This window comes from Pholcus phalangioides, unplaced genomic scaffold (genome assembly GCF_987345545.1).
Source record: "Pholcus phalangioides strain wild (caught in Gottingen) unplaced genomic scaffold, Ppha-v1.0 ptg000004l_1, whole genome shotgun sequence".
Taxonomy (NCBI): domain Eukaryota; kingdom Metazoa; phylum Arthropoda; class Arachnida; order Araneae; family Pholcidae; genus Pholcus; species Pholcus phalangioides.
Genome location: NW_028301597.1, coordinates 18,869,670 through 18,890,749, shown reverse-complemented (window position 1 = coordinate 18,890,749; position 21,080 = coordinate 18,869,670). Strand labels below are relative to the sequence as shown.

General features: G+C 35.1%; 1 protein-coding gene and 1 long non-coding RNA gene across 2 annotated transcripts; one reads left to right on the top strand and one right to left on the bottom strand.

Annotated features, from left to right (window-relative positions):
• Positions 1 to 29: 29 nt before the first annotated feature.
• Positions 30 to 10,414, top strand: PpV (Protein phosphatase V). The gene is made up of 10 exons (XM_089231064.1): positions 30 to 229; positions 2,456 to 2,551; positions 4,414 to 4,479; positions 5,306 to 5,373; positions 5,867 to 5,940; positions 6,173 to 6,252; positions 6,765 to 6,884; positions 7,268 to 7,357; positions 8,883 to 8,940; positions 10,182 to 10,414. Exons 1-10 carry the CDS (start codon positions 164 to 166, stop codon positions 10,370 to 10,372), a joined length of 909 nt encoding a protein of 302 aa, XP_089087190.1. The 5' UTR covers positions 30 to 163; the 3' UTR covers positions 10,373 to 10,414.
• Positions 10,415 to 11,619: 1,205 nt separating this feature from the next.
• On the bottom strand, positions 11,620 to 13,145 carry LOC149086706 (uncharacterized). The gene is made up of 2 exons (XR_016192494.1): positions 12,924 to 13,145; positions 11,620 to 12,670 (listed from the first exon to the last, which is right to left on the bottom strand). It is a non-coding gene; the product is annotated as an uncharacterized LOC149086706 (long non-coding RNA).
• Positions 13,146 to 21,080: the final 7,935 nt, after the last annotated feature.

Genomic DNA, 21,080 nt, shown 5'->3' with positions numbered 1-21,080 from the left:
CTTATTCGTCGGTATGATCCCATTTTCAAAATTTGACATAGTTAGTTGTTTATTTTGTTCTCAAAAGAAGTCCGCCCCATCCCTTTGGTCGCGACTTTTTTTTTTTCCCCCGTATGAAACGTCTCCTAGAAAAATTTAGTTAACAAATTGAATTCGAGTTGAAATGGATTTGGATAAATGGATCGACATTGCCAAAGAATGCAAATATCTCCCCGAGAACGATTTGAAAGTAACCCGATTGAAAACTGATCAATCAAAAATAATTTCTCACTGTTGTAATTGTTGTACTATTGTTTTGTTGATTGTTGTATTTAATGGTTGTTGCTGTTAACATTGCTGGTTGAACTGAACCCATTGTTTGTTAAATTTAATACAATTTTATTGATGGGGGGGGGGGGGAAACGGTTTTTTTCAATCAATGATTTATCCAATTATGATTATATCATACGTAATTTATTTTAAATTATTGCATTACTCTTGTTGCATTGTTTAAGTGTGGATAACCAAAATTAATTGTTAATTTTATTCTACTCCCTGAGGATTATAGTTTCGCCGTCTATGGGCCATACAAATTCTGGCACCCTTCTCTAATTCTGATCAAATTTTTTTGGACCACTCATTCAAATTTGTCGCCCTGTGCTGCTGGAAGCTTCCTTCCCCCCCCCCCCCTGTTTTTAAGTCAGAGGTCTTCAACCTTTTTCTAGTTGCGAGCACTGATTGTATCAATCATAAAAAAAAGCACCCTTACGGAATGCTTGACATACAAATGTATAAAGTTAGGATGGTTTCAATCCTTGAATGCAATTTTTGTACAAGGTGTTTAATTGTGACATTGATCAAGTGCTTGATAGTGCCGAATCAGGCACGAGCCAAGAGCACTCTGGATGCTTCAGGGAGCACCATGGTGCTTGCGAGCAATGGGTTGAAGACGCCTGCTCTAAGTCATTCTGTTGGGTGCTAACTGACCTGGTTCCACACTCTAGGTTGCTCAATGACCTGGGCCCTTGCTTTCTTTCAAATCGAGCACAACTTCTGTCTATTGCCATAGGCAATATTTAGGAAGCATGTATACCTAACAGTCTGAGTGCTTATATAGTATTGTCTCTGATTTTTCAGTGCTGCCATCTATATTTCAGAGGTTAAGTGTTATGATTGAATATTTGTACCATTGTAGACCTGGGCCCTTGCTTACAAAGTCATTCTTTTGGTCATTCACATGCTTATACGCTGTTTTGGTCACTTGCTTGCACTCACTCTTGGTACTATTTTGGTCGCCCACTGACCTGATCCCTTGCTCTCATTTCACAACAAAAAGTCACTTTTCATCGATTGTTTGCTCACTGACCTGGTCCTTGAGGATAGTAGCCGAGGTCGATAAGATACTTGCCTGAAGTACCGAAGGATGTTTAGAGGTATCGTGAGTTTGGTACCCGGTTTGTTCTTGTCAGAAATTTTCCTGACACAGGTACAACAAAAATGGTGACATCACCACAGAAAAAGACTGCTACACTGAGGGGTTAGCACATCAACCTCTCAGTGAGTATAAAAAAAAAAGCTGCCATTCAGAATCGGCGATAAATTGTAGGTCCCGATCTAATTAGCCCTCATGTGCTGCAAAAAATGATTGTAGTGTGACAAAAATGATCAAATAATTGCTCACAGACATGATCTGTCTCTAACTAGGTTACTCGCGTTTGGCTATTCACTGATGTAGTACCTCGCTCTCTGAGCAGAGGTGGTACTGAGCACAGTAATAAAACCGAGTTAATCTCAATTAGTTCATCGTGGTGCTTTATGATACCGCAGAAGTGTCCTAAGATCTTGTGTGCTGCGAGATATTTTATCTATAAAATTATACTGAATGTGGTAATTATTAAACAGGACTCTGTTATTCCCAATTTGCGGGTCACATGCACATAAGTTATTGAAGATATTGGGAGGTGCTTAAAGATATTTGGGGTTGGAGTTACCCAATATTTCTGTAGGTATTATCGAAATGGTAGCAAATGTTAGAGGGAGTGGCTTGTGCCCAATGCAAGTTTACATCTATGGATATGCACATTGTGCTGTAGAAACGTATACGGTCAAATCTTGACTAGTCGAATGTGTAGCAGCAGACAAAAACATCACAAGTTATTGTTAGTTTCACTGATTGGAAATTGTATTTAAGGGGCAACGATTCTCATATTCTGAAGAAGTGCAGAGAGCAGTGATGAAGGCACTGGAGGATATGGCAAAAGAATGCTTGCAATCCGTAATAAAATAAATTCCGGAACTTTTTTGAATGTAGTGGTACAATTAACAACAGCTGCATGCTCTTTAGAAGACTATTTGTACTTTTTATTCCATAAAAGATTGGAGGATTGTATGCTTCAATTTCATTTAAAAGTTTTATATTTCAGGTACACAGTTTATGTGTGATGTATGCTTAATGTATGTATATTTTTATTTTCAGAAATTGTGTGAATTGGTGTGCGACTTACTCCTAGAAGAATCAAATATTCAACCTGTATCTACGCCTGTTACAGTATGTGGTGATATTCATGGCCAGGTGAGAAAAAGTTGATATGCTTTGTAGTGAGAACCAGGATTGTCATAATGATATTTTTTTAGGTCCAGCACCTAAGCTACACAAAAATTATACATATGTGTGCTGATGAAAATCTTCAATAGTTTGGTGTCCGTCCATCCCCCTCCACTCAGTTGGGCCTACTCCACTTTTTAAGGTACCACTGGCAAGCACTCTGGATACAAACTTATACAAGGTTCTTCCCCCTTCCGGTTTTGAGTATTATGTAGTGAAACTTTTGAGATTGATAGAACCACCTAATATATTTTTTATGCTAAACTCTTAATAAATTCTTAAAATTAACTTTTTTACACTTTTTTATCATTGATATGAACTGTGAAGTTATAATTAAATTACAATGTATTAATTAATATATGTTATATAGGGTGCCCCAGCATTCTCAAAATGAGATGGGTAATAGTACATCTCAAGACAAATAATTTTTTCAACGGGGAGGTTGCAATCCACTTATTCTGGGGTTGAGTGCATGACTTCATTCCAAAAGTCACCTAAATATGGCTACCTTGTCCAAATCATGAAGAGAAGCAAGAAAATTTCTTGCACAGAATTGTAGGGAATAATTAATAATACAGTCATTTGTATTTATGAAGGGGGGAAAAACATGTTTTTCTTCCCCTGTAGACTCTCGATAATCCGGTCATGCGCTAGTCTGACCCCTCCAGTAATCCTGTGCTTTTAGACGAGTTTTCCTCGAACATAAAAGAAGAAAACATGTCTGCACACAGAAGTATATATATTCAAATAAACATTTTAATTAACTTCAAGTAATCTGACAATTTTGGTAATCCGGCACACCCTAGTCTGATATGTGCTGAATTAGCAAAAGTTCACTGTATATGAAAATGATGTTTTTGATCACCAGTATTTTTTGGCACCATTGGCTCTCTCTCTCTTCAATTGCTTGTTAACACACAAAAAGTCATTTGTGACCCATATGCTCCATTCCAAAATTTTTTTGTCAATGTGTATTATCATCCCTCTCATTTTGGCTATAAAGTTCTGGGATATTCCTTATGTAATACACTGATATGATCTTTTTATCTCTGTGTTAACTGACGTGAAGAATTGTGGAAAAAAAGAATATAAAATGTATTAAGATATTATAGATATAAATTATGCAATTGGCTTAATTCTCAGTTGGTCATATCAGTAGTCTTATGTAAATTTCCAGCGTGGTCCAACCCCTCGGGGTAAAAGGCTTATATCCCTCAAGGGACAGAGCCTCGGCCTCGACTGTTCTTACAGTAGTCTTACGTAATCTCAGATACATGTCAATAAAAGGATGTATGTACTACACCATGTATTGATATTGTTGCTGTATAAATTTAACTGTAGTTATATGTTTGAGTTGAAGCTTAAGCTCCTGTTGTTCTTCTACCATAAAAAGTTAGGTCTTTGGGTAGGAATTACACAGTATTAGCTAAATATTTAAAAAATAAAATACAAAATGAGTCCCTAAGTTTTAATAGAGACTTCATATCAAGTACAATCAGGATGATAAAAATAAAAAATTCAGTATAATACTAAGCTTTCTAACACACAAAAATCACTGAAACTGCAGAGAAATCTCTTCTTTCTGCACCATTTCAAGCAAAACATTATTGGGTTGAACATATTTGACGCTGAGTGTAAGAAGAAATAGCTACAGTGGACTTTTTCCCATGCAGTCTTTGCATTTACGTTAATCTTCTTTGTAAATGTTTATATAGCTGCCTATTTAAGTGTTTTACTAAGCTACTGAGCTCATTTATAGCAAAGCATAAACATGTGCTGGTGTATTTTTACCGTATTATAATGGCTTTGTTTTTCCTCAATCACTTTAGTTCTATGATTTAGAAGAACTCTTCCGTACAGGAGGTCAAGTGCCAGACACTAATTATATATTTCTGGTGAGAACTCTAATTTTCTTGTGCAATTGTATCAACCTTTCAATTTTTTTGAAAATTATTTTTGCAAATGATTTTTTTTTCTTTTTAATTATGTATTTATGCTTTCAGGTTGTAAGACAATCTTAATAAAACTTATGTTTTAACAATAAATTACATAATATTGGGCAAATGTAATTTTAAGTTAACTGCAAATAGGCAAAGTTATGTATACTCAAAAAAGAAATATTGCTTGATTAAAAAAAAATACCATAAATTTATGTAAAATTATTATGTGAATGATTTGTTTCAAATTTTTTAGAACGTTAACCTGAATCATCAAACACATTGTAGCAGAAAATAAAGAGAGAAAGACAAAAAAAATCTTCAGATAGAATCTTAATTTAATATTTTATGGATCTGCCCTGAATGGACATGGGTTCCTTGGGAGATCAAGCTTGTGCATTCAGTTTTGTGTTATTTGTTTTTGTGTTCTGTCTTTGCATTGTATTCACATGTATGATACAAATTTCCTATTCTGAATGTGTAAATGATTAAACTGTATGGTAGCCTTTTAAAGCCCTTGAATGAGAATCACATAAAATGAATCGCTTCTATGTTCAAAACAAATGATGAAGGGTGAAGTTTTGATTTTTTTTTTTTTTTTTTGTTAATCAAAGTTCAATTTTTGATTTCAAATAATGTAAAAATGTGAAATTTAAACACAAATATTTTTTTTTGTAAGTATAAATGTAGATTTTGCTACCAATATTTTTCAAATTGTGAAATTTAGATATATGGAGTGATAATTTTTGAATTCTCATCTGATAGCATTCATGTATTTTCACAGGGAGATTTCGTCGACAGGGGTTATTATAGTTTAGAAACTTTCACCAGACTACTAACGCTAAAAGCCAAGTAAGTTGACAGTTATTTTAGTATGTGATTATTGTTGTGTAAATATTATTGCATGGTATATTGCCTCAGTAAAATTATGATATCCTATTGAATTCCCTAGCACTTTACAGTTAAGACTGATTTTCAATAGAATATATTTCTGACTGGGTAACTAACTCAAATGCTTTAAACTTTTACAGCTATTACAGACATTTTTTTTTTTGTAGATAATTTTTCCTAACTCTGTATGAGCGTAAAACAAAATTCTCATTCCATAATGAATGTGTTATACTTGCACTGAAATGACTGCTAGTAATGGGTAATGATATAACATAAAAAATTTGTTTAATAGAAAAGAGAAGCATATACTGCCATGGCTATGCTTCATGTGTTTGTAAATTTTTCAATTTATAATTTTCCTAATGCATGACAGCTGCAAAATCAATATTAGTACACCTACATTTCTAAAAAATCAATTTTCACCAAAAATTCATGACATATTTTCACATTACAGATGGCCTGATAAAATCACATTATTACGTGGAAATCATGAAAGTCGGCAAATTACTCAAGTTTATGGTTTTTATGGTAAGTCTTGTAGGTTATTTATTTTTCTGATTTTGTTTCTAGTGGTATCACAAATTGGAAGCTCTAGATCAGCGTTTCTCAACCTATGGCCCTCAAGGACGGTACAGGTGGTTCTCAGGCAGACTAGAAAATTTAATTCTAATTATATGAGATAAAAATTATTCACTTTGCCAGAAATATTTTGGAAACCAACATCAAAATGAAATCTTGATATTTTCTTTCTTCTTCATAGATGAATGTCAAACGAAGTATGGAAATGCGAATGCCTGGCGATATTGTTGCAAAGTTTTTGATCTCCTTACCGTAGCAGCTGTAAGTTTGGTATTGTTGTTTTTTTAAATAGTGCTTCTCTGTGAGAGACATCAATCAATTGAGTCAATGAATTAAAAATTCAATAAATTTAAAATAGATCAAATCAATAATGGAACAAATTAAATAACAATTGTTTCAATCTGTTTATAAAGGCTAAATCATTGTTTGTTCGGCTTGTGAACTTCAAAAAAATTTTAGACATTTTGAGCATTAAACTTTAAGGAAAATTTAAAAAAAAAAGAACTGTTGCGATCATCAGCACTGAATGCTGGGGTGCATTCTGTTATAACGATATTGGATTTCAATCATGATGGTGGTTATACACAATCGCAAATACTCTAAGCTTGGAGATACAATTTCAAGATCATTCTTGATAGCTGGAGTTTAAGGAAAAACTTCTGACTGATCCTGTTTTGTGTTTGGCATGTGTAAACTGTGCTGCAATGAAAATGTTTCTATTGCAACTTGATTACTTTTTTTCTTATATTAATGTTTCTCTTCTTTTATTGCAGATTATCGATGATGAGGTATTATGTGTTCATGGTGGCTTATCTCCCGAAATAAAAACGTTAGACCAAGTAAGAACAATAGACAGAAATCAGGAAATCCCCCATAAAGGAGCATTTTGTGATATCCTTTTCTTCTATTTCAGAATTCAGTCAGTCTTTTGCTTTTCTTATTCCAGTGTAAATATTTGTCTGAACTTGTTTGGTTATGATTTCTGTGTGATTATTACATGACATCTCATGCAAATCTTTAGCCACTTCAGCATCGTATATTTCAATTGCATTGTATTTATCTTTATTTATGTGGATATCCGTTGAAAGGATTATCGTATCCCATTTTTTAAATATCATTCAATTTGTACTTTAAAATTTTATAGCATGTCTACATGACTGACCTTCAAAAAATATTTTCCATTTATATATCAATATCATTAAATGTGTATTTTTATATTAGAGTTTGAATACATAAAAAAAATAGTTGTTGCACTATTTCTTAACATTTGGCACATTTAGTATGGTCTGATCCAGAAGATGTTGATACGTGGGCAGTTAGTCCTCGAGGTGCTGGCTGGTTGTTTGGAGCTAAAGTCACTCATGAGGTGAATTACAGGCAATATCTAAAATAATTGTTTATATCACTACCTCTAGTTAAGTTAAAAATTCTTTATAAAATAAATTATTTGAAATTTATAGAAATGTGGTACTAATTACAGGGTCGTACCTAGCGGGGGGGGGGGGGGGAACTGCCCTGGGTGGCAAATTTTAGGGGCAGCAGTTTTAGGTGGGAACAAAGAACACCATTACAAAATTATGGAATTTTAAAGTTGTGGGGGGCAAAATAATGTTTGCCCTGGGCGGCAAAAATCCTAGTTACAGCCCTGCTAATTATAAGTCTCACTTTTCTCAATATAATGGATGCCATTTCCTTCAAATGGTGGTACCATCTTGTACAAATTATATTTTCAAATCACACAGACACGAGAAATAAACCAGCATTTGCTAATATAGTTACTAAGTTATTTAATTGTTTTTTTAGTTTTTGTTTTCAAATGATTTCAAATTGTCATAGTAAAAATCGCATTATTAAGTTTATGTCTATGATAAAAACAGCGCAATGCATTTTGAGGCATGCATAAAATTTCTATAATCAATTACATATGTTTGTTCATATTATACGGGCTTAGTTTTATGAAATAATTCAGCCAAATTGAAATGAGTTAAGAATATGATATCATGGTTACTGTTTCTCATATTGTCAAAAATACAGAAAACCTCTCTTTTGCTAACACAGGCAGAACAAAAAAATTTGTCTGTAAAAGAGGGGTGACCGTTCATCAGGGGTTTTGAAATGCATACATTTATTATTATACAAAGGGAAATTATTGGAGGTGACCACATCTGAGGGATGTCCATTAGTATGTGTTTTACTGTATAAACGAACTATTTTAAAGACACACATGCGAAAGAAATGGAAGGATACACTACTTTTTTGAAATTTTTTTAAAATTATGTATCATATTTTTTTAACACAATTATGATTAAAAAATGAACAGATATAATTAAAATACACTCAGAAAATAAAATTTACAACTGACAACCAAAATTAGTCTTATTCTAAGTCTGAAATACGGTACTTGCAAGTAGCACCATGACATGTTGATCACACAGATCTTGCATACCAATCACTATCCTCATGCTTCCCTCGGATATCCGATGTGTCACCATTAATTTAAATCTGTTATCAAGAAAACATGCTCTTCCGATACACCATTTCAATCTCAACACTCCAGCCACCACACAAAAAATTACTTATGCAAGTGGTGTGGTGGGGCCATTTTAACCCCACATGGAAACTGTGATTAATGATATAGAAGGAAGAAAAAGTAGAATCACGTCATAAATTTGACAAACACGTGTAAAAAACTAGTTTGAAAGGTACTGAAAATAAGATGGTTCAGGTGCATTTCTTTCTCAAGAGTTGGCAAAACGAAGTATGTGTGGGGTCAAAATGACTCCACCATGCCAGTTAAGGGTTAACATAAAAATATTATGAAATGAATAATGCTAATGTATTTTTGTAATTTTATTTACCTTCTAATTCAACTCTATTAATTTTCATTTCAGTTTTCAGAACTAAATAATCTGAAGTTAATATGTCGGGCTCATCAATTAGTACACGAAGGTAACCAAATGTCATAATATTTTCTCGATTTCTCTATTTAATTGAGAATATCTATAAATTCTAAAAATTCTTTTGCATTTCACATAAGTACAGTCGACATCACTTATTCGAATCATGGATAAGGTTATAATTTGGGTATTGTTATCGTTTTTGCAAAAAACAGAATGGGCCAATCATAACATGGCAACAGTAGCATGAATTTGATAACGTGACGATAATGTTGCCTCTTGATATATTTTTTCTTGGTTCACAGAATATAGTTATATCGAGGTTTCACTGTATATCTAGATCGGCATTTGCAGAGGAGAGGTTTAGTTGTTCTAACTCCCCCAGAGCAGAAATTGCTTTGTTATTTTGCAGGAAACAAGTCACCAGGAGACCGCCAAGTAATGAGAAAGTGTGATTGCCTTCACATTTTCATTTTTGGTAAAATGCCAGGAAAAAACTGAACAATACTACTGCATGAAATTTTGTGTGAAGCTCTGTGATTCTTGAGTGAATCTTGCAATCCACAAGATTCAACAGAACTTCAGAGATGAAGAAATGGTCACCATTATAAAAAAGTGGTACAACCACTTCAAAGATGGCTACACATCAATGGAGATTGCGCTTGGACACTGAGGAATCAGGAAAACTGTTTTTAGAGCAAAGTGTTTTTGCACTGGACCGAAAAATGCTTGAGTCTATCCCTGGTTGAAAAAGTGAATGTACTCACTTTTTTTTTTTAATAAAAAAAAGAAGAGTTTTGAGGATACCTTTCATCAAAAATTTTCAGTTCTGTAAAAAAAAGGCTTTTGTAGGTATCAAAGTATTGGAATCAAAGATTCTCACATGCTTTGTTGGAGGCTTAGTTCACTTGCTTTGTGGAAGATATGGCCAAGTACATGAGTTCCAAGTTAATAGATGAAATTATTCTAATTTCAGTTTTTTGATAATTTTTACAAATTCTAGCCGTAATAACTTTTAATCTACTACATGGTGGCTTGACTATAGTTCACCTCAGTTGAAGAATAGAGTTGGAATTTGCTTCGTTAATATTTCACACTTATTCAAGAGAAATGTGGATTACTTTGAAATCTAAAAAATATAATGCTCATAAATTTCATATTCTATCAATTAAAATTGAATCATTTTTTTGTCTAAATGATATATGTTTTATGAAATGCTCATTTATGAATATTGTTTTTATACTTTTTTTCCATTCATGAAATGCTTTTAATATTTTTGCTTTCTGTGAACAGGTTATAAATATATGTTTGACGAAAAATTGGTCACAGTCTGGTCAGCACCAAATTATTGCTATAGATGTGGCAACATAGCGGCTGTACTAGCTTTTACTTCTGTAGATGAACGAACTGCAAAATTGTTCCATGCTGTACCAGAATCTGATAGAGTTATTCCACCTAGAAACACTACTCCATACTTTCTGTAAATTACAGCATCATTCATTAAATCTTTATGTACAGTTTTTCAATTTGTTTGTGTTCATAAAATTGGATTTTTAGTGCAGAAACCACAATGCTAACGAAATAATTTTGTTCGAAAACACAATTTTTTTAAGCATTTTCTCATATTTTACTCTACAATGAATTATAGAATTTGCATTCATTTTTGATGCTCTTCATGAAACATCCTGTATGTGTAAAAGTATTGTATGATAAACATTTCAAAGAGAAATATTTAAATTCCAATTGGCAAATCACCTGTCTTTTGAAATGTCTCATCATCTATGATACATCGTGTTAACAAAGTCGTTGGAGCCATTTCTTTCGCCTAGAAATACTTTTTTGGGTTGTTTTTGAGTTTAAATACTTGTTGCTGTGGCTCTCTGTGGTGACTCCGCATACTCCTTTGTGCCAAATATAAATTTTAAAAAACACTAATGAAATCAATTGAAACTTTTTTTTTACCGTTGCGCAGGTTTTGTGTCAATTAATCAGTTGCATACTTCCTCAATTTTATTTCATACACTTCCGAGATGGATTGATTTATTTGTTAATTTGCTTTGTGGGCCTGATATTCTCCAATGATTCAGATTGGTTCTTGGGAATGATTGTTGTGAACCAGTTACCTATATCATAATAATTATTTTTTTAAATTAACTATGGTAAATCTCATCTCCTTTATGTAAGACACATGCTCACAATCCATGGCCCGCGGGCTAAATTTCTAAGTGGCACATTTCCAGATCACTTGAGTGGCCCTTAACATATTCCCAGATTATTTTGGTGACTAGCGGAACATTTGCAGCTCACTCAAGCGGTTCCGGCGCACTTCCAGATCACTAAAGTAACACGGCATATTACAGATCAGTGATCCGCGGCACTGTTCCAGATAACTTAAGTGATCCGTAACATGTGTACAGATCACAGTGCTATAGCACTTTAGCTACCCGCTGCACAGTTCCAGAGCACTTGAGGTATCTGACTATCTTTCTTGTCGTGACCTACGGTAAAGTTCTACATCACTGAAGTGGCCTTCGGCATACTCCCAGTTCACTTAAGTGACTCACGGCGCATTTACAGATCAGTCAAATCGCCCGCGACACAGTTCCAGATGATTAATTAAGTTGCCCGCATTTTCCTAAAGGTTAAAGAACCTTAACATAAGAACATTAAAGGGTCATCTGCTCTGAAATTAAAGAAAATTTGTTTGTGATTATCACAACATAAAACATAATTAAATGAAACAAAAGAAAAGTATTTTATGGAATCATTTATATGCATTGTAGTTTACACTGCCAATATGCTTAAATATCTGAGCGAAAGGCATCATATTTTCTGCACTGCACTTTGCTTTGGTGGTTTGGATGTCCGCGAAAGATCGCACAAATAGAAATCAATCACGATAAAAAGGCCATTTCAGAGATACATATACAGTAATTGAATAAGAGCAGCTGGTGATAATAAACTTCCCAGTATGTAATCCGTCAAAGTCATGGTATTCCTTACGGTATATTCATTTAATTACAGCGAAAGTGGAATCACTCTGTGTTTTTAATATCACAATATCTTTTTTTATATCTTCAATATATCTACTATAATATCTTTTTTTATATCTTCAATATCTACCATAATATCTTTTTTTTTTTAAGCATGCGTTAATATTTTTCGTAACTGAAAACTCAATTATCCATCTCCCACTTATTTATTTAATCTTCAGTGACGCCGGACAATAACTGTGAATTGTTTCTAACATGGAACATTTATTGCAATTTGAAAGATCGTGGCACATATCGTTCCTCTCGTGCTAGAAGCACGAATGTGCAAATTCCCCCCCCCTTTTTTTATCAGGTTTTTGGAGACCTTATTTTGCTATCTCAATTTTGCCTGAGACGCGATTGCACATTCCTATTGAAACACGTGTTACAAAACATTTTAGAAAAATAACTTCCATAGAATAACATGGGTAGAGGAAACGTTCAAACGTCCCCACGTTATTTTTTTCCCCAAGGACATTGCACATTCGTGCTTCTAACATAGTGGGAGGGGAGAGATATATGTTACGAAAAAATGTGATAAATCGGTGATATGCGTAATAACCAATCGCCTCAGTAAGATTGATAAATTTTCCAACATTTATCGCTTTTAGCAGTGATTATGCATAATTATTTCCCAATTGAAGTTGGTAATTATGATGAACGTGGAGAGAATCGTGCGGAAATACTGCTTAAATCCAACCACTTTTGTTCGTTTCTCCCGCATACGATGGGTGCACTGCACATATTTTGCTATAAAAAATAAATGAAAATAAATGTATATATATATGTATATGAGGATGTGAAAATGTATAAATATTATTATGAGTGTTGTAATGTTAGATTCGTTCACATTTATCAACATGTTTAAACATACATCACACACGCACATCACCGATAGAATTCATCCTAGACCGAAGTTTGAGCAAAATGTCCGAGAAATTCAAATAATTAAGTGATATTTACCAATACGAGCTGGGGATTAAACATAATCACTGAAACTTACTAAAATTTTCGGTAATTATGTATGATATCCATATTTTATCACTTCGCCATACATTTCGTTTTGAGATGTGTATTTCATTGAAGGTTGCAATAGATCCATCGATAAGATCGGAAATAATCCGAGATTCGGAAAGACGACAAACAGAGCTAAGAAATTTCAAGGACGAGCGATATGAAATGCATTTGTAGACTCCCCTCCCCACTCATAATAATCCTACATGTAATAGAATCTTGGGGTCGAGTCCCTCTTGATAAGAATTACGTTGTTTTGAATATCTATTGGAGGATGAATGATAATGATGAATGTGCAAAGTCTGTGTTTTTTTTCTGACCAGAGATATTCAAGGGAAAACCTTTGACCTGTGTGTCTTTGGTGTCTTCGAACAGCTTCGGTCTGAAGTTTACCTCCAAAACCTGGAGAATACCGGTTATTCATTAGTAAATGTAAATCAGATATCTAAGTTTCAAGTTAGAGAACATTTTTATCTAACCAATAGTTACCGCAAATGTCGCAAATCTCTTTAACGGTTTTCACTTATAAAGACTTAATTGAAAGGAAGTGATATATGGGAAGCTTCACACGAAGTATCTCTATTACCCTTTTTCTGTTCAAAATTACGAGTGGGGGGGGGGGGCGGGGGAGACCAAAATTGATTCTGGCCTAGGGCAACGGAGTAAATTTTCGTTTCTAGTTGCGACGCTGCCTATGGGGACCTATGACACCTGTACGTATCAAGATGGCTTTGTTTGCTTTGACACCATCAACTGTTTAAAAAAAAAAGGAAAAGTCGTCGTGCATTAGTGTTATTATTATCACTAGCGTATCGGCATTCGGAAGACGTGTGAACGAATTTCATAATCACATTCATTTTTGAGTTGATTAATGGACGATTTACTTTTCCCTCCATTGGGCCGCACTTCCTCGCGAGTGGTTGATGAAGCTACACACACCCTCTGGAGTAAGTCCAAAATGCTTCTTTTCTTTCATTCCAACTTATTTAACCCTCATTAACCTTAAGAAAGAGCTCGGCCTTATGGGATTTATGAGAGAGGAGGAAATGTTTACGCTCTCTCTCTCCAGGGAAAAACACAGAAAACTCAAATTTAGATACGCAAAGAATATTTGTCGAGTTTTTTTTTTCCACTTCTTCCTCAAGTTCTCATTTTGCTCAATGCTCCAAAACAATTTATTGTTTGATGCGTTGGTATATTTATGTATTAAGTATACACAAAAGCTAACGGTGGGGGGAGAAGAATGCTCATAAATATCTTTGTCTTGATGGTGTGTTCTGAAAAGAAAATTATGTATTGGGAAACTCCTTTCTTCCTTTGGGTTTACAAACTATAATACAGTGTTATCTCGTGAAATTTTTTCCAGGAATTTTTGATGTACAGGGTGTTTTAGGAAGAGTGTCCTAAAGATAATTCTACAGTTCATTCTAGTAAAAATAAAATATGATTATTAAGAAGGCACCATATATATCGAATAAGGCAAATATACGAAAAGCTCAAAAACTCCTAATGCATTTCGACACACAGTGGGTGTCGTCTTCAGGGGAAAAAAATATTCAACCACTAATGAGACGCTGACCAAGGATCCCACATGGGTTGGATACCAAACATTAACTCTCGGTTGCTCAGCGGAAAAAAAAGTACGTCTGTTCACTTCAAACGTCGTGGTCAGAATGAAGCTGAGAGCCTGCGTGTAAAACTAATGCAGCGCGCGCGCCCGGATTAGACGCTTGCGAATTAGAGCTACCCGATTGGTCGAATTGATTCGAATTTTCTTAGAATTCCCGTTCGTAATGAATCTAAGCCAAGGCGTTGCGATCGGTGGTGGTGGTATTGATTTATTGTCGTTTACTAATATATTTTTGAAGGCCCGAATATATGTGCCTTAGTAGAAATCTAAATCAGCTGTGGAGTTAGAGGAAAACTCTCGCTTCCAGTGGAATTTGAATCCATGACCCTCTTGCCAACAGTGAGCGGCGATTGTCGATTTTTCACAATCCTGATTCTTAACACAGCGAGGGTGCTCATTTAATCTTATTTTTATGGGTCTCTTTGTCTGTCTTATGTGACACCCACTGTGTGTCGAAATGCATTAGGAGTTTTTGTATTTTTCGCGTATATATTTCCCTTATTTCGTTGGTGACTTCTTAATATTCTCGGGCAAAGTTGTTCTACTCTTCCAAAATATGATCAGCAGAAAGAGCGAAATTAAACCCTGATTGCCCCCCCCCCCGTAAATTTATAATTGGAGTACAAGACAAGTTGAAATTTATAGTAAAAAATTTAATTAGTAGAGATTGTGAAAATTTAAAAAAAAAATTCACATAAACATTCTGCCATTATTTCATTTTTTCACGTGTTAAAATAACAAAAGTTTGAGTAATTGTGGAAATTGAAGCGAAAAAACTACTTCTTTATTCCAAAAATTAAAATTAGTTCATGTTTTTTTCTCGATGAGGTAGCTCTCACAAGGCTGATTGTAGTTGATCCCGCTATAACGTTTTTTGAAAAAATCGTCATTTAAAACGTTTCATACGGGAAAATTTTAAACGGAAAATCTTGATGAGTAAGAGTTGTGGGGGGGGGGGGGACGACGACTACGAAAATGAGTCGTACCAAGCAGGAAAGCGTTCCAAGTGGGAACGTTAATGCGGTATCCACTGTATATGACTGACTCGTTACCTCTATTTGTAGACCCACGGAAGGTCCTCTCTATTATCAAAATTCTCTTATCAGTCAGTCATCTCTCTCTCTTCTCTAGTCAGTCATTCATACCCATACCCCCAGTGTGCGTAGATGCGGATGCTGTCCGAAATGTTTAGAATAGAACAATACACACACGGACTATGGATATATATGTATACGGCGTTCGAAATCATTGGTGGTCCAAGACCACTGATTAAACAATTAGATCACCGAGAACAAAATTGGGGTGTTCCTTGGGACCAGTAGCGAAAAGCTTCGTCCTCCCCCACAGTGATGCATTGATAGCGGAAGAATATCCTATGGGAGAATCACCGATCTGCATTGTATTTTTTATAGCTTCTTGCACCCCATTGGTGGTATATCACTCTTCTAAATGCTAATGCATTTGAGAAAATCAAGTACGCATTATTATTTAGAAAAGATTTCGTTTAACGGGTCAGTCATGATGTCTGCGTACCAGTAGGTTCTCGTATTCAGTGGTCCGTGGGACTAGTGACTTATTTTTCAACTCTAATGCTGTGTATTGTAGTTAAAGGGTTAACAAATAAGGTTATTTCAAGACAATATTCATGAATGGTAGAAAACCATTACAACAAGATGATTTTTTTTTTCGTGTATCGAGAAACAAAAATTGATATTTGTGTTTCGAGGTCATCTCGCGTCCTCTTTCGTTCTTCTGAAGCCACATCACAATCTTTGCAGGAAAAACTCATTTACCTTGCCATTCAGGATTTCCTCGGCCAACAGTTGACCTTATAACAATAATGTACTGTTATTATTTCTAATTTTCTCGTTCAACTCGCATATGGCCCAATGAAGTTGGTGGCTGACACAGGGCCGTCTTTAAAATATCATGCGCCCTCGGGCACAGTGATTTTCTGAGGCCCTATCCCCCCTCCTCCCTTTGGAACAGAATGGGAGCCATATTCTGGTTTGGTGGTGGTGGTGAGGCCCCATCCAGTTAGAAACACCTGCCTAACAATTTGCATGCTTACTCTCGAAAATTTTAATCAAATCTCATTTTCACGAGGTCCTCTGTACATCAGCCCCATCCCCAGGCTATTCCCGGTTGAACCCAGTAGTTAAGACGGTACTGGCTGTAGTTCAGAGCTAAAATTAGTTTGACTTTCACTCTATGTTTAAATTTAGTAGAACATCAATTTGCGTCGCACGCTAAAAGTTTTGCACTGGACCCACTAAATATTCTGACTTATACTCAGAGATATGGGGGGGGGGGGTGCATGGAATCGTGATGTTCTGATAACGTAAATAACCGCAATCGCTCTCTTTCATGATCCGTTTTCATGAATCATTTGGTTTTTTTTTTAACATTAAGTTTTGGTTATTCCCAGCATCACTGATGATTCAAGCATCATTTCAGAAGAAAAGAAAGAATTCACAAAAACTATTGTCTATAATATTTCGTATAGAATGATCATAATCATTCAAGTCCGGAATTCTTACCACTTTTTGCTCCATAGACCCTTTGTGCTGATGAGATGAAGGTCATGGACCCTCTGTCCTATTAGAATAAGGGCTGAATGAATGAACGCCAGGGTCTCTCTGCCACTGGACTTATCCCTTTGCCGAGATCTCTTCCAGCCCAGCTTCGTGGCAGAGTCTGGAACAAAGTGAGTGCACCTAACAGTCTGAGTGTGTAGCTAGTGTTGTGTATGATATTTCAGTGCTGCCATCTATACTTCAAATTGTGAGTGAAGTGTAATAAGAGCTATGGACCCCTATGGTGAAAGAATAATGGCTATGGACCTCTTTACAGAATAGCATTCAGTGTGAAGTAATAATTTCCAAGAGAGAGCAGGCAGACCTACAACATACTTACGTAACATAAAAATCAAGCATTTACTATCACTTCACTATGGAAGACAGATAGCAGCACCAAAAACATGAAAGAAGCACAATTCTGACAACATAAATACCGTTTTAGGGGCCCCACATTCACTTGGAACACACATTCCGACGTGTTTAACTCATCAGAAATTCCATAGAGGGTTGTGTACGGTTAACCCTCTAGCCCCGGGCCACGCGAATACCGCTTTTCATATTTTTTGTACAATATCGCGGGTCACCCGTTATTTCCATAACGGGTAAAAATACCCAGCGCTTTTGTACAGAAAAATTCAAATACCGCCCGCTGCTGGAGGGTTAAGCAGTATGAAATAATGCAAAAACAATAAATTAATTGTTTTTCATACAAAGCTAACTGACCTCCCGAAACCTCTCCAATAACTCTCAAAGACTCCATGGACCTTCTGGTTAAGAACCACTGATTTGAACATGCTTTATTAAGTCGAATTATTGTGTTGTTTTCCCTCCCGTTAAAACAAAGTGTATGAAACAAAATATATGATTGCGAGCAATAACTGAGTAATGTACCTTCCACATCTCATCTTCATCAATAGAAAATCATGGCTTATAGCATTAAGATAAACGTACGCAGTTCGAATACGGAGGTCACGATTTATAGCGTGACTATCCCGATACGTTTCGTGATCACGAATAAAAAAAAATCTAAGTCTGGTGTGTCCACCCTATGCGTAGCCAATCTTCTACGATTCAATGTTTGTACTGGGATTTAACCAATTTACCAAGGATGAGCGGACACCATGGCCGCATCACCATTTGACACGCGACATCATTCCGAACATTTCTTAATTTAGAAAAAAAAAAGGGTGTTCTTTGTGACATGATTTGTTTAAAATAGAAACATATTTGATGTGAACCGTTACTTTCTATCGACCCTGAATATACATAAAGTTCTGCAGCAAAAGAATTATATCGATAGAATCGGCATTGTTACTAGGTGTTGCATCGCCGTAGAGAGCAGTGTATCCACGCAAAAGTATTTTTTCTTCAATTTGTTTTGGGTCTTCTGACTCATGATGAAGGGTATAGAAATGGTAGGCAGGACGCGGGGAAAAAACATGATCTTATAGCACTCATCAGGCAAACTTGGAAGACGGTTACACAACTACTGTAGTTATTTATGGCTTATCTCTATCAATGGCATCCAAAATGATTAAGATTATAAAGAAAAAAGTGTCCTTTTCTCTTGATTAAAACGAAATTTTTGCGCATAGTTTTCAATTGTCCTTATTTCCAGGTTCACCTATAATTTAATTAAGCAATTTTTTTTTTTCAAGCAGTGCAATACTCATCAAAATTATCTTCAGTGAAAAATGTAAATGTACCACCAAATGTAATTATCCTTCTGGAATTTCCATATATTTACATCTTACAGGTTTTTGAAATATTGCCATTTTTTTGTTGTCCTTAAACTTTTTTTCCACCATCTTGTGCTATATGTGTATAAAAGAAAATAGGTAATCATTTAGAACACCGTGTAAATAGGGGTCTATCGACTCCTAACCAGGTGCGCGCTATCTCACATGATGGTCATCGAGTGGGAAAAACGAAGTGGGAGATGTGGGTAATTTCAATGCCGACCTTTGAACATCTGAATAAGTGAATGTTTTTCTTTCATTGTGCAACGTCATGTACACATGCTGTAGTATTGTAATGTCTTACATTCTGTACCTAACAAATGGATGACATATACTTTTTTCAATGGGTTTTTTTTTGGTATAGATTCATCGGTTTTCTCGTAGAATTGTATTCGACTCAAAGAAGCATCCAAAGTAATTTTTAGGAAACCCGTAGATTCTATTCTGTGATCTGCCCAACCCAAAAGTTTTCAGTCCTGAACTTTTTGAATATGGCCACTTCACCGAATATCTGTTGGCAATTGTAGAACCAGACGCGGATGACAATAGAAAACACTCTGGAGGGAACTTTCAGTGATATATCACCGAGCTGTATACAAGTGCTCTCTTGAGTTTTTCAAGGGAGTGCAATGACATGAGGAGACAAATAGGGGATGCCTATGGGAACTCTTTTTTTTATATTTTATTATCCTCAACTACAATGAACTCTATGGAACTTGTAATACTAAAAAAAAAGTCACATTTACTTCTCCCTTTCCCATGGACAGGGGACAACGCAATGTGAAAATCGACCGAACGATTCCCAATTACATTGAGAATTTCCAAATATTGATCTCTAGAGTATGAAAAAGTGTAAAAAAATTTCATATGATCACAAGTTTTTAGTTCTGTTACATTCAATGGCCGGGCCGTTGGGAATCAGTAGAAGAAGAAAAAATTGCCTCCTGCAATAAAACCTCCCAAAGAGCTATATTGTTGATAAGGTAATGCAGAAAAGTTTAAGGACAACTGAAAAATCATCATGTCTCGAAAACTTGTGGATGTAAATATATGAAAATTTTAGAGCGATAATTACAAGTGTAACTAAACATTCGCCAGTGAAAATAATTTTGATCAGTGTTGCACTGCTCCTGAAAAAAGAATTGTTTAAATTACAGTAAAGGTCAAAACCTGGAAGAAGTATAAGGACAATTGAAAACTATGTGCAAAAACTTTGTTTTAAGACACATTTTTTCTCACAATCTTCATCATTCGGATGTCATTGATAGAGATAAGCCATAAATAACTAGTTGCGTAACTGTCTTCCAAGCTTGTTTGATGACTGCAATAAGATTACGTTTGTTTTACTACTGTGTATCATTTCTATAGCATTCGGGAATCAAAATGTAATACAAGTGAAACGCAACAAAAGTAACACAATTCTATAAGATTAAGAAAAGAACTTCCCAATGACCATTCGAGAGGTTCCACCCGAGTTGGCTTCAAAGCAACACCTTTTAGACTTTGAAGCATGTGCAGGAGCATTGTCCTGTTAAAACAACTGTTCAAAAGTTATGAGAGGTGCCTCGGAAAATATAAATTCTACTGAAACTGTCTTATATATAATATGCGTATATTTTCAAAATATTGTTCCGTCATCGCATAAGTCATGTTTGATGTTTCTTGAAAACCATCGAGAGAGTCCATCCAAATTGCTTCACATCAAAGAAAACATACTGTTCCCACTCGGCACTGAAAGATTCATTGGTCAATAATCAATTCACTTTCCTCCGAGCTGTTCTATAAGGGGGAGGTTGTACTTCGATTTTGAGTACCAGACATTTGAATTTCTTTTATCACATTAGGCACAGTTCATTCGGTCATTCTCAGACCGTAAATGTCCATATTTCGTAAACTTATTCACCGTGAAAAAAAGGGCCTTTCTTAGTTACTTTTGTTCATAACAAATAAACGGGTAAAAATGAAATTTTAACAGCAAAAATGTGCCTTCTAGAAAATAAGTGCATAGTATATTGCATGTAAAAAAAAATCATTGTTATAAAACTGTTATAATTCTTCGATTCTCAAATAGGTGATCAGTTTCAACTTAATGTGCCGCAGGAAATAAACAATATGATATTGTAACGAATCTATCTTATTCAGTATGGACGTTTTTACTAACTCTCTGTGGCCTTATACCACATAATGTTCTTTGTTTG

Coding starts and splice junctions, on each gene's coding strand:
- PpV (XM_089231064.1), top strand. CDS start 164: ATGGATTTGGATAAATGGATCGACATTGCCAAAGAATGCAAATATCTC. Junction 5,941..6,172: donor TCAAGTTTATGGTTTTTATG/GTAAGTCTTGTA, acceptor TCTTCTTCATAG/ATGAATGTCAAACGAAGTAT. Junction 8,941..10,181: donor TCATCAATTAGTACACGAAG/GTAACCAAATGT, acceptor TTCTGTGAACAG/GTTATAAATATATGTTTGAC.